Source organism: Thamnophis elegans, chromosome 14 (genome assembly GCF_009769535.1).
Source record: "Thamnophis elegans isolate rThaEle1 chromosome 14, rThaEle1.pri, whole genome shotgun sequence".
NCBI classification, from domain to species: domain Eukaryota; kingdom Metazoa; phylum Chordata; class Lepidosauria; order Squamata; family Colubridae; genus Thamnophis; species Thamnophis elegans.
The window spans coordinates 42,836,071-42,850,141 of record NC_045554.1 but is presented as its reverse complement, the minus strand read 5'-3'; the positions used below and the strand labels follow the sequence as shown (position 1 = coordinate 42,850,141).

General features: G+C 47.0%; 1 protein-coding gene across 1 annotated transcript in view; it reads right to left on the bottom strand.

Annotated features, from left to right (window-relative positions):
- Window positions 1–10,635, bottom strand: part of NKD1 (NKD inhibitor of WNT signaling pathway 1) — a 159,256-nt gene extending 148,621 nt beyond the window's left edge. The window contains exons 1-3 of the mRNA XM_032231142.1: window positions 10,133–10,635; window positions 9,353–9,385; window positions 8,882–9,036 (exon numbers count right to left, since the gene is read on the bottom strand). Coding sequence (XP_032087033.1) covers window positions 8,882–9,036; window positions 9,353–9,385; window positions 10,133–10,157 — 213 coding nt within the window. The 5' untranslated portion in view covers window positions 10,158–10,635. The remainder of the gene's footprint in view (window positions 1–8,881; window positions 9,037–9,352; window positions 9,386–10,132) is intronic.
- Between the last annotated feature and the right edge of the window lie 3,436 nt (window positions 10,636–14,071).

The following is a 14,071-nucleotide window of genomic DNA, read 5'->3' as shown; positions in this document are numbered from 1 at the left end:
AAATTAGGCAGGCAGCCCCATCAGATAGGAGCCATCCAGAAAACCCAACCCAAATAAACGCAGATCACCCTCTCTTCTTAAGCAGCTCCATCAGGTGAGTCTTCAAACTCAACTCTGCCAAATGTTGCAACACAGCTCACTCCTTGGCGACAATTGAGCCTCCAGCACAAAACTGCAGAGAAATGCTGAGTGCTCTCTACACTGTTATGGCTTGGAACCACACTGAACTGTCCCTCTGAGAATAATGGCCACAGAATCCATCTTTCTATTGGATTATTGGGCAATTCAATTAATACCATCTCTGCAGTACGACTGAAACCTCAAACACCAGAAAAGGCAATTGAAGATTAAACTAGTTTAAACCCATTTAAAATTTCTCTATCTGTTTCAATGAGGGATAGGATAGGATAGGATAGGATAGGATAGGATAGGATAGGATAGGATAGGATAGGATAGGATAGGATAGGATAGGATAGGATAGGATAGGATAGGATAGGATAGGATAGGATAGGACAGGACAGAACAGAATTATTTATTGTCCAAGTGAGATTGGACACACAAAGAATTTGTCTTTGGTGCATATGCTCTCAGTGTACACAAGGAGAATAAAACACATTCATCAAGAATAAAAAGATACAAGACTTAGCGATAGTCAAGGTTACTAATAAGCTATCAAATTGTACTAGGAAACCAATAAAAACTATACAAATTGAAAGCTACAAGCAACACGGTTATAGTCATAAGTGGGGAGAGCTAGATACTAGGGAGGGAGAGAAGAAGAATAGTAATGCAGTCTTAGTAAATTATTAATACTGTTGTACGCAGAACGGCAACAAACTTAGCAAAAGCCGAGAAGGCTATCTTCAAACACTTGGGGATTTTTAAAGATTATATACTGTTGCGTTCAAGATACAGCGAGTCCCTAATTTATCAACCACTTAAGTCAGGGATGACCACAATCCTTTTCCCGAGATTGCCGTAGTCATTCCTGTTACACCACAGTGGCCTGGCTTCCCAGCATGGCGAAGGAACCATGTTGCGAAATCAAACGCCTGATTTATTTTCTCATCAGGGTTTGCTTAGGGACATTCGAGATAGATGATAGATAGATAGATAGATAGATGGATGGATGGATGGATGGATGGATGGATGGATGGATGGATGGATGGATGGATGATAGATAGATAGATAGATAGATGTCAAAGCACCTGGTATGCCCAAATATGGGAGGGAGCATACTGCTAGAATTCAAAGCACCAGGTGCTTTGACATAACACAATCATTTCCTTGGCTCAGCTAGTAAGGGAGGAGAGCTTGTGGCTTAGAGGTTAACATAACTGCCTAATATGTAAAATAGCCCAGGTTCAAATCCCAGTAAGGGTATGGCTAGCTGATGAGAGCTAAATAGCTTGAAATAGATCTATACTAGTCTCCCTTTATTTATCAGCACAAATGCAACACACACACGCACACACACACACACCCCTACACACAGAATCCATCATCATCACCACACCAAGGGTCCAAGTAGTCCTCGACTTACTTTTCATCAAGAATGAAAAGATACAAGATTTAGCGATAGTCAAGGTTACTAATAAGCTATCAAATTGTACTAGGAAACCAATAGAAAAACTATACAAATTGAAAGATACAAGCAACACGGTTATAGTCATAAGTGGGGAGAGATAGATACTATAGGGAGGAAGAGAAGAGGAATAGTAATGCAGTCTTAGTAAATTATTGATACTGTTGTACGCAGAATGGCAACAAACTTAGCAAAAGCCGAGAAGGCTATCTTCAAACACTTGGGGATTTTTTAAGATTATATACTGTTGCATTCAAGATACAGCAAGTCCCTAATTTATCAACCACTTAAGTCAGGGATGACCACAATCCTTTTCCCGAGATTGCCGTAGTCATCCTGTTACACCACAGTGGCCTGGCTTCCCAGCATGGCAAAGGAACCATGTTGCGAAATCAAACGCCTGATTTATTTTCTCATCAGGGTTTGCTTAGGGACATTTGAGATAGTGAATTAAATTAGACATCCCCACCATGGAATGTCTACCAACGTGAAAGCTGGGTTCTCTCAACAAGTTTAGCGACTCCAGAAAGTCCTAACATCTGTGTTAAGCTTGATTAGAATTAACCTTGGCTAATTCTGGGTTTGTTCGCTTTTTGAGCTTGTCGCTTTGTGAAAACGCAGCCCTTTTAGTGAGTTACACTCATGGTGGATGAGGCAAAACAGTTTGGTGTAAATGCCTAATGGATCATCTCAATCATCCAGATCTGTGGTTGTCGCCAAGATGCCAAGATACAAGAGGCCAATAGACTTTTTTTGTTCTTTTTTCCCCCTTGAAAATGTTTTGCTTCTCATCCAAAAAGCTTCTTCAGTTCTTGGATGAGAGGCGAGAAATGTTTTCAAGGAAACCATTTCTGAAAAACATCTGGTTTTTCATGAAGACATTTTGCTTCTCCTCCAAGAAGCTTCTTCACTTCTGTTGCATAGCTAAATGTCTCTGGAGATTCTCAATCATCCAGGTCATGGTTGTCTCCAAGATGTTTTTTCAAGAGGTCAACAGACTTTCTTTGTTCTTTTTTTTCCCCTTGAAAATGTTTTGCTTCTCATCCAAGAAGCTTCTTCGGTTCTTGGATGAGAGGCGAAATGTTTTCAAGGAAAAAATATCAAGAAAGGCCAGCTGCCTTTTGATAAAGCACCTTTGGGGGGCAAGTTTTGGTATAGTGTTAAAGCAAGCAGGTTAGAAACCAGGAGACAGTGAATTCTAGTCCTGCCTAATGCACAAATCCAGTTGGGTGACCTTGGGCCAATCACTCTGTGTCAGCTCTAGGGAGCTAAGATAATGGCAAACCATTTCTGAAAAACCTTGCCAAAAAAGGTGCCCACACAGCCAGTTCTTACAGGTTCTGGAGAATCGGTAGCGGGATTTTTGAGTAGTTGGGAGAACTGGCAAACAGGCTGGCCACACCCATTCTTCTGTAGCCCTGAACAGGGGAATGGAGCTGGAAAGCAGGTTAGTGGGGTGGGGTGGGAATGGGGATTTTGCAGCATCTTTCCCCTGCCAAGCCCACCAAGCCACCCCCACAGAACCAGTAGCAAAAGAAATTGAATCCTGCCACTGACGCGTACGCAAACACACACAGACACACAAAGAGAAATCATTGGATTGTCTATGGGGATTCTCCATCATCCAGGTCATGGTTGACCCAAAGATACTTTTTCAAAAGTCAACTGGACTTTCTTCTTTCTCTTTGAAGACGTCTCGCTTCTCATCCAAACTTTTTCCTCCATTCTGAACTGAAGAAGCTTCTTGAATGCAAAGCTAAAGGTCTGAACCGAAGACGCTTCTGGATTCCTAAGCTCATAGACTCTTAGGAAAGAACAATCCTTCTGGAGATTCATTTAAATGATACACAATAATTGGATGATTACCACTGGAATCTAAATGGGTATGCAAAACGATCTGGGTCTCCCCAGATCCAACCCAACATCTTAAAACTACTAAAGCCACACTGCCTCTTCCGTAAATAATCCGCAACTGAATAGTTTGGCAAAGAACCAAATGTCCACATTGTCTGAATGAAAGTGACGGCTCTGCAATTTTGCATATATAGCCGAATGGGTCCTAATGTCCTTAAAGTTATCAGATAAGATAGATACTGTAGATAGATGATAGATAGATAGATAGATAGATAGATAGATAGATAGATAGATAGATAGATAGATAGATAGATAGATAGATAGATAGATAGAGAGATGATAGATAGATAGAGAGAGAGAGAGAGATGATAGAGATAGATAGATAGATAGATAGAGAGAGAGAGAGAGAGAGATAGAGAGATAGAGAGATAGAGAGATGATAGATAGATAGATAGATAGATAGATAGATAGATAGATAGATAGATAGATAGATAGATAGATAGATAGATAGATAGATGATAGATGATAGATGATAGATAGATAGATAGATAGATAGATAGATAGATAGATGATAGATAGATAGATAGATGATAGATAGATAGATAGATAGATAGATAGATAGATAGATAGATAGATAGATAGATAGATGTCAAAGCACCTGGTATGCCCAAATATGGGAGGGAGCATACTGCTAGAAATTCAAAGCACCAGGTGCTTTGACATAACACTTAATCATTTCCTTGGCTCAGCTAGTAAGGGAGGAGAGCTTGTGGCTTAGAGGTTAATATAACTGCCTAATATGTAAAAACAGCCCAGGTTCGAATCCCAGTAAGGGTATGGCTAGCTGATGAGAGCTAAATAGCTTGAAATAGATCTATACTAGTCTCCCTTTATTTATTTATCAGCACAAATGCCACACACACACACACACTCCATCATCATCACTACACCAAAGGTCCAAGTAGTCCTCGACTTACAACCACGACCGAGCCCCAAATTTCCATCATTAAGTGAGACATGTTACATGAGCTTTGCCCCAAGTTGCTACCTTTCTTGTCCCAGTTGTTAAGTGAATCACTGCAGCTGTTACATTAGTCACATGGCTGTTAAGTGGATCTGGCTTCCCCATTGATTTTGCAAAGGTGGCAAAAGGGAATCATATGACCTTGGCACGCAGGAATGGTCATAAGTACGAACCCGTTGCCAAGCATCCGGATTTTGATCGCATGATCACGGGGATGCTAGATAGGTCATATCTGTGAAAAATGGTCCTAATTCACTTTATCAGTGCTGTTGTAACTCTGAACGGTCGTTAAATGAACTGTTGTAAGTCGAGAACCACCTGCCTGCACTTATGCTCTTAACAAGGTGAAATGGACTTAAGCTAAGCAGCTGCATATTGTATGCCTGATGACATCAGCACCATGTAAATGAGCCCATCTGCATAATTCATCTCATTTGCATGATGACATCACAAGGCACGGAATGTCACTACTCCCCCCCTCCCTGATGACATCAGCACCATGTAAATGAGCCCATCTGCATAATTCATCTCATTTGCATGATGACATCACAAGGCACGGAATGTCACTACTCCCCCCCTCCCTGATGACATCAGCACCATGTAAATGAGCCCATCTGCATAATTCATCTCATTTGCATGATGACATCACAAGGCACGGAATGTCACTACTCCCCCCCTCCCTGATGACATCAGCACCATGTAAATGAGCCCATCTGCATAATTCATCTCATTTGCATGATGACATCACAAGGCACGGAATGTCACTACTCCCCCCTCCCTGATGACATCAGCACCATGTAAATGAGCCCATCTGCATAATTCATTTCATTTGCATGATGACATCACAAGGCACGGAATGTCACTACTCCCCCCCTCCCTGATGACATCAGCCCCATGTAAATGAGCCCATCTGCATAATTCATTTCATTTGCATGATGACATCACAAGGCACGGAATGTCACTACTCCCCCCCCCTCTCCCAAAATAAGAGACTCATGCGTCCATATGCTTTATTTAAATTTCAAATGCCAGGGGAATCTCTTATGGTCGGCCACAGGATGTGCTCAATGTTAGAATCAGCAGTCTCCAGATGACCAGAAAGCTTGGGGAAGCATGGTTATCAGCTGCAAATAATAAATATCAGCCTTTAAAAAAAATTAGACATAAAGGCAGAAACTTAGAGGGACATCTCTGAAGTTGCTTTAAAATCCCCCGTTTGCCATGTATGCACGCATTTTAGGGAGGGCGGAGAATGAAGCCCCCACGTCTCAGCCAAAGGAGAAGACCAAATTATAACCCTTCAATTAATCAGGGTACAAACAAAACATTATCTCCACTACGCCAAAACCCAGCAGACTTTCTTAAAAGCATACGCACACAAAAAAAACCTTACAGCAAGGGTGGGAAATATGTAGCCTTCCAGATGTTTATGAACTTCAATTCCCAACAGGCCCAGGCAACCGCCAATCAAAAATAAAAGGAGGATGACAGAACCTTTGGCAACATCTGGATGGCAACCGCTTCCCCATCTTGACATGAGGCCAAGGGTGCCTCCAATTTTTTTTTCCAAATCTTTCCCCTCTTTTCTAACTTTCTTAGAAGCATGGGGGGGGGGGGAGCCAAGTAAATTCCAGATGTTCAGGAAAACACATTGATAGATAGATAGATAGATAGATAGATAGATAGATAGATAGATAGATGCATAGATGCATAGATGCATAGATGCATAGATGCATAGATACAGATAGATAGATAGATAGATAGATAGATAGATAGATAGATAGATAGATATAGATATAGATATAGATATAGATATAGACAGACAGAGAGAGATAGATAGATAGATAGATAGATAGATAGATAGATAGATAGATAGATAGATAGATAGATAGATAGATGCATAGATACATAGATACATAGATACATAGATACAGATAGATAGATAGATAGATAGATAGATAGATAGATAGATATAGATATAGATATAGATATAGATATAGACAGACAGAGAGAGAGAGAGAGAGAGAGAGAGAGAGAGAGATAGATAGATGCATAGATACATAGATACATAGATACAGATAGATAGATAGATAGATAGATAGATAGATAGATAGATAGATAGATAGATAGATAGATATAGATAGATAGATAGATAGATGCATAGATGCATAGATACAGACAGACAGATAGATAGATAGATAGATAGATAGATAGATAGATAGATAGATAGATAGATAGATAGATAGATATAGATATAGATATAGATAGATAGATAGATAGATAGATAGATAGATAGATAGATAGATAGATAGATAGATAGATAGAGATAGAGATAGATAGATAGCGGGATCAACGCAAGGTCCTTAACATTGCAAGCCTAACAACAGTTTGTATAAAACAACCATTTTTGCCACTGTTGTGATAACAGTTCTACGCCAGCCTTCTCCAACGTGATATCCATTGTGGTGCAGGATTAAGCTCTCTTCATCCTCAGCCCGCACGTAACTGGAAATGATGGGAACTGGATCCAAGGTACAAGAAGTCCTTAACTTGCAACAGTTCATTTAATCACCGTTCAAAGTTACGACAATGAAGTGACACAACCATTTTAAACACTTATGACCATTGCGGCATCCCCTTAGTCATGGGATCAAAGTTTAGACAGCCTGGTAACCGATTCATATTTATGACGCTCGCAACGTCCCGGAGACATATGCGATCCTTTCTTGCGACCTTCTGACCAGCAAAGTCAAGGGGGACTCACTTAACAACGGTGGGACTAACTTAACAACCGCAGGGATTCGCTTAAGCCACTTTTTTACAAGACAAGTCGTAAAATGGGGCAAAACCCACTTAACGTCTGCCTCACTCAGCCGCAGGGTCCAATTGCGGTCGTAAGTGGAGGATGGCCTGTAAACCGAGGACAGAATCCAGAAAGGCGAGGCTAAAGACTCCTGGGATAGAAAGGGTAGCCTCAACTGGGGGCTGCATTCACAAGCCGCTTTCAATTCAGCATCCTGGGTTCAACCACAGGCTGCCCTTATTCGTGGGAACTCGGCCTTCAACAAGGTTTACAAGCCAGCATGTTTTTTTTTCAATCGCACTGCAGGCCGAGACGACGCCAGCAAATTATGAATAAGCAGATCCATGCGCGGCTCAGCGCAACATCTGGAAGATCAGAGACCTCTTCCCTTTCCATTCCCCTTTGCAGGGGCCCATCCAGAAGTCCCGGCCAAAGAAGACAACGCAACTAGCCACCTCCAAACACCCTGGGAAGATTCCAGAGCCTTTCGGCAGCCAAGCCACAAGGGAGGGACCCCAGGGGGCATCACAGAACAAGCCACAACAGGGAAAAGCAAGCGGGAAGCCCTCCAGATGCCTTCTATCCCGATCTCCTGGACTGGGGACCTTATTCTCCGGGGCTAAACTAGAGCAGGGGTCAGCAACCTTAAACACTCAAAGAGCCATAAAGGTCCTAAACGGAAGCCCCCCCTCCTCCCCGTTCAATTCCAGAGCCGACTGGAAGTCCAGCTTCCCCCACCATAGAGTCTCCTCCTATCCCGGCGTCCTTTTTCCTCTAACTGTCCTAACTGAAAGCCTTATCAATTGTGGATTGGACCAGTGAGAGGAAGCCACAGCAGAGGGATGAAAGAGCCACATGCGGCTCCAGAGCTGCAGGCTGCTGACCCCTGGATTGGAGGAACTGAATTCAACACCTTAGGAAGGGCATCCTTTAGGCAACCCCTGGGTTGAGGATTTTAACAAGGAGCAGCCGCTCAGTGGAAACCAGCGTCCCTTTTCTAGGATGATGGGAGTTGTAGTTCCCATCATGGGAGGGTACCAAACTTTAATAAGGAGCAGCAGCTCATAGGAAACTATCTTCCCCTGTCTAGGATGATGGGAGTTGTAGTTCCCATTATGGGAAGGTACCAAACTTTAATAAGGAGCAGCAGCTCATAGGAAACTATCTTCCCCTGTCTAGGATGATGGGAGATGTAGTTCTCATCGTGGGAGGCTGGCAGAGTAGGGGAAAGAATTACTGGAGGCAGTTGAGGGTACAAACAGGGTGGGCACCAGCTAAGATATATAACTCCCCCTGTCTGGAAGCCCAGCAAAAGTAAGGCGGATTCCAGCGTGTTCTCCCCTCCCCCAATTCAGGGACCCTCCCTCTGCCTCCCACATTCACAAAGAGCCAGGAGCCCCGCAGGGCAAAGCACTTTGGCCAACCCCCCCCCCCCCAGGCGTCCTATACCTCCTCCCCCACCCCCGGCGAAAGGAAGGAGAAAGAGAAAAAAGCGCCCCCTTCTTTTCTCCCCAACGCGCCCTAACGACCACCCGGCCGAGCCATTGGCAAGCGGGCGCCCGCGGTTCGTTCCGCTCCCACCGAGCCCGGACCGAGCGGGCAAAGCAAGACTCACCCTGGAGCCGGAGGGGCACTTGCCAAACGCCCGGTGAGGGCAGCCTTGCGGGATCCCGAAGCCGCCGTCGCCGTCACCCCCGGAGCCTTTGGGGTTCGCCGGCCATTCCTCCAACCCTTTCCGGGCCAGAGAGGCGTTCACGGCGAAGCTATCACCTGGAGGAGCAGAGCAAAGCGAGGGAGGAGTGGGTGGGGGGGAAGCCCCTTCTCCCGTAACCCCCCTTCCTCTTCAAGCCCCCTCCCCACCGCCCCTCCCCAGCCTCCCTCCACCGGGGGGGGGGGAATGCAGGCAGAAGCCCCGGGACCGGCCACCCACTCAGGAAAGCGGCGCGCAAACTTTTCCATCCCCCTCCCCAGCAACCGCTTGGGGGGTGAGGCGGAGGCGCTCCCAGCCCCTGGCCGGGAAAAGTTGGGGAGGGTCCGAAACCCGAGAGAGAGAGAGGAACCCCCCTCCCCAGCACGCCCCTCTTACCTTCGGGGTTCTCTCGAGGTTTGCAAGCAGCAGCTAGCGGGGGCATCAGCAGAGGGAGAATCGGGTTAGAAGAAGGAGGAGAAGGAGAAGAGGAAGGAGAAAGAGAAGGAGAAGAAGGAGAAAAAGAAGAGAAGGAGAAAAAGAAGAGAAGGAGAAAAAGAAGAGAAGGAGAAGGAAAAGAGGAGGAGAAGGAGAGGAGGAGAAGGAGAAGAAGGAGAAAAAGAAGAGAAGGAGAAAAAGAAAAGGAGAAAAAGAAGAGAAGAAGGAAAAGAGGAGGAGAAGGAGAGGAGGAGAAGGAGAAGGAGAAGAAGGAGAAAAAGAAGAGAAGGAGAAGGAAAAGAGGAGGAGAAGGAGAGGAGGAGAAGGAGAAGAAGGAGAAAAAGAAGAGAAGGAGAAAAAGAAAAGGAGAAAAAGAAGAGAAGAAGGAAAAGAGGAGGAGAAGGAGAGGAGGAGAAGGAGAAGGAGAAGAAGGAGAAAAAGAAGAGAAGGAGAAAAAGAAGAGAAGGAGAAGGAAAAGAGGAGGAGAAGGAGAGGAGGAGAAGGAGAAGGAAAAGGAGGAGAAAAAAACGATAGTTAGATCTCAACCGCGGCTTAGTTTCTCCAGGACTCGTTCAGCGACACCTCCCCCCCCCCGCGCCGCCCCATATCTCCCCGGCAGGCCCTCCAGTCCGGCCGTGGGACACCCCCTGCCCCCGCTTTTCCACCCACCCACCCCCGGCCCACGCAGCCCACCCTGTCCCCCCCCCCCTTCCCCGCCGCAACTTTGCAACTCTCACCCACCATGCTTGGAGTGAAGTTTGCCCATCGCTCTGCCCGGCTCTGCGCCCGCGATGGCATTGGAGAGCGTTTACGGCCGGCGCTGGGGGTGGTGGTGGTTAGAGGGGGGGGGGGCGTCCCGCCTTCTCGCTCCCTCCGCCCCGGCGATTTGGGGGAGAGAGGGGGGGGAGGGGTCCCCCTAAGTCAGGCAGCGGGGAAGCTGGTTTGCAGCCGGCGGCTCCTTCTCCTTCTCCTCCTTTTTCTTGCCCCGTTTTAGCAATCCACGTGCTGCTTTGCTCGCCCTCCGCGGCTTACTCGCGAGGAGGGGGCAAGAAGGCGAAGGGGCTGGGGAAGGGCTGGCGAGCGGCGGCCGCTTCTTCTATCCGGCGGCGGTGGCGGGAGCAGCACGGAGACCGGAGCGCACAGGCGGCGGCACAGCAGAAGCAGCTGCGCGTCTGTATCTCTCTCTCTCTCTCTCTCTTCTTTCTATTCCTCTCTCCCCCTCTCTCCTGCTATTCGACTCTCTCTCTCTACCTTCCCTCTCTCTCTTCTGCCACTCCAGTCTCTCTCTCTCTTCTTTCTTTCCTTCTGTCCCTCCCTTTCTCCGAAGACTCGTCTCTCTCTCCCTCCCTTCTTTCTTTCTATCCCTCTCCCCCTCTCTCTCCTGCTATTCGACTCTCTCTTCCTTCCCCCCTCTCTCTCCTGCCACTCTCTCTTCTCTCTTTCCCTCTGTCCCTCCCTCTCTACTAACACTCGCCTTTCTCTCTCTCCTTTCTATTCCTCTCTCCTGCTACAGTATTCGACTCTCTCTCCTACCACTCAAGTCTCTTTCTCTCTTCTTTCTATCCCTCTCTGCTCTTTCTCCCTCTCTCGCCACTCCAGTCTCTCTCTTCTTTCTGTTCCTCTCTCCTGCTATTCGAATATCTCTCTCTCTCTCTCTCTCTCTCTCTCTCTCTCTCTCTCTCTCTCTCTCTCCCTCCGCTCCCCCCCCCCGGTCTTTTCCCCCCTTCCCTTCCCAAAGAGAGAGGCGGTTACGAAAGACTTTCCTGCATGCACCAGGGGCCGTGATTGACACCTCATGGAGATTAGACCACTTGCAGGCAACCTCTGGATGCCGATTGGAGGCGGGCGGCACATGAAAGGGCTTTTTGGAGTCTCCAAAAAAAAAAAAAAAAAACCGGCAGCCACCCAGCCCTGCTGAAATAAAAGGAGCGGCGGCGGCTTTGAGGTATTTCATTTCCAGCCAGGCGCAGGCAGCAGAACCCAGAGCCACGGAGGAAGGAAGGGAGGAAGGCAGCAGGCGGGCAGGGAAGGAGGGAGGCAGGGAAGCAGGCGCGCCGGCTCGCCGCCCGCCCGCCCGCCTGCGCTGGAGACAGCGGGGTTTTCTCCTCCTTTTCGTCTTCTTCTCCCCCCCCCCCCACCACACACATCTGCAAGTGGGGATCGAGCGAAGGTTGGCCCGGTGGGCTGGCTTGGAAACTTGCCCCCACTCCCCTCCCCTCGCCATGCGCACCCCGCAAGGGCTAAGCAAAGGGATCCTGCGCGCGGTCGTGGGAATGCGTCTTCTCCGCTCTCTTTGCCCGCCTCTTCGGGCTTCCCTGGCAGATTTTTAACAGATTAAGAGAGTTGGAAAGGGCCTTGGAGGTCATCTAGTCCCACCCTCCTGGCCAAGCAGGAGACCCTGATAGATGGCAGTCCAGTCTCTTCTTGGAAGGCTCCAGTAATGAAACTCCCACAACTTCCGAAGGCAACTTCTGTTCCCATGGGTTGATTGTTCTCCCTGTTCTTATTTCCAGGTTAAATCTCTCCTTGTTCAGTTTCCATCCATTCTTCCTTGTCTGGCCTTCAGGTGGTTTGGAAAATAGCTTGACCCCTTTCCTCTCTGGGGCAGCCCCTCAAATATTGGAATACTGCTATCCTGTCTCCCCTGGTGCTTCTCTTCACTAGTCTAGCCATGCCCAGTTCACGTAGCTGGGCATGGCTACTCCTGTAATCCAGTTTGGGTTCTTTATACTGTATATTTGGAGAAAGGGGAAAATTCTCTAGACTTCCAAAATATGTAGAGTCCCGGTTCCTTGAAAGCATGCAGAGTTTGTAAGACAAAACCCTGGGTCTAAAATTTTCCAATATCATGGCTTCTAACTCTGGGACTTGAACTCTATCCCAGGGTTTATAAATCACGAGGGTTGGGCTGGCGGGTAAGGCTAAGTCGTTCCTTTGCAGCATGACATTCACCTTGATTAGATTCAGGCTGGATAAACCATGGTTTACAACTAAGTTGGATTTATCCAAGGCACCAAACAAAGAAATCAGATTACAGCTTAGCTGAATATGCAGGACCAGAAAACTGTAGGTCTAGCACAGGGGTTCGGCAACCTGTGGCTCTGGAGCCGCACATGGCTCTTTTATCCCTCTGCTGCGGCTCCCTGTGGCTGGTCGGCTCCACAACTGATAGGGCTTTTGGTTAGGACAGGTAGAGGAAAAAGGACGCAACGCTAGGAGGAGACTCTATGGTGGGGGAACCGGACATCCGGTTGACTCCATAATTGAATGGGGGGGGGCTTCCGGTTAGGATCTTTGTGGCTCTTTGAGTATTTAAGGTTGCCGACCCCTGGTCTAGCATCACTGTACAGGTAAGTCCTCAACAACCATTCATTTAGTGATGATCAGAGTTACAGTAGCCTTGAAATAAAGGGGTTTACAACCACTTGCAACCATCGCAACATCTCCAAAGTCACAAGAAGAAAATTCAAGCACTTGGCAACCGGCATTGATTGGATAAAATGACAATAGAACTATTTGAGAGAGACAGACAGACAGACAGATCGAGACAAACACTGAGCTTGTCAACTGGAAAGCTGACAGCCTGCCCACCTAGCAGTTCGAAAGCATGCAAGTGAGAGTAGATAAATAGGTACCACTTCAGTGGGAAAGTAACAGTGTTCCCTGCACCTTGAAGTATGGTCATGCTGGTCACATGACCAGAGAAAAGTGTCTTCAGAGAACATCGACTTCCTTGGCCAAGAAACAGAGATGAGCACCATCCCCTAGAATTGGATACCACTGGACAAAGGGAAATCTTTACCTTTTATCAGATAAACTAGATCATCTGTGCCTTATTGGGTCATCGTGTGAGAGAGAGAGAGAGACAGACAGACAGAGAGACAGAGAGGGAGACAGACAAAGACAGACGGTCTCTCAAGTACCTGGGTACTTGAGAGACCGCCGGCTGCCAATCACCTCCACCAGACCGATTAGATCCCACAGACTAGGCCTCCTCCGAATTCCATCCGCCGGCCAGTGCCGACTGGCGACTACCCGGAGGAGAGCCTTCTCTGTGGCTGCTCCGACCCTCTGGAACGAGCTCCCCGTGGAGATTCGAACCCTCACCACCCTCCAGGCCTTCCGCAAAGCCCTTAAAACCTGGCTGTTCCGACAGGCCTGGGGCTAAAGAACCGTTGCCCCCGTCTCGAATTGGTATGACTGTTGTGTGTTTTAAATTACGTATTGTTTTGTGTCGTTTTTAATTTTTGTTTGTATCCCCCCTTCCCTGGTTTGAGTTGTGAGCCGCCCTGAGTCCCCTTCGGGGGGAAAAGGGCGGCATATAAATAAAATAAACATTCAAACATTCAACATTCAAAGTCACCCAGCTGGCTTTCCTGCTTAAGGTAGAACCTGAACTCCTGGTAAGTTCATAAGTTCTTACTAAGGGCCCCTTCCGTTCCAATTCTTCTTCCATTGGCCTGACAGGTTGCTGCAGACCGCTTAAAAAGCTTTTGTCACAGGCGCACAAATACAGAGATTTACACAAATCCCGGTGCAACGTACACCTTCCCTGCTGTCACAAGCGCCAGTCGAATGACCTAGTTAGGATTGTATCAATCCTTTGTCATAGTTCTGGATCTCCTTTTTTTTTTTACTCCCTTTTGTACAAAGAGAGTACAAACAACCAATACAATTGCG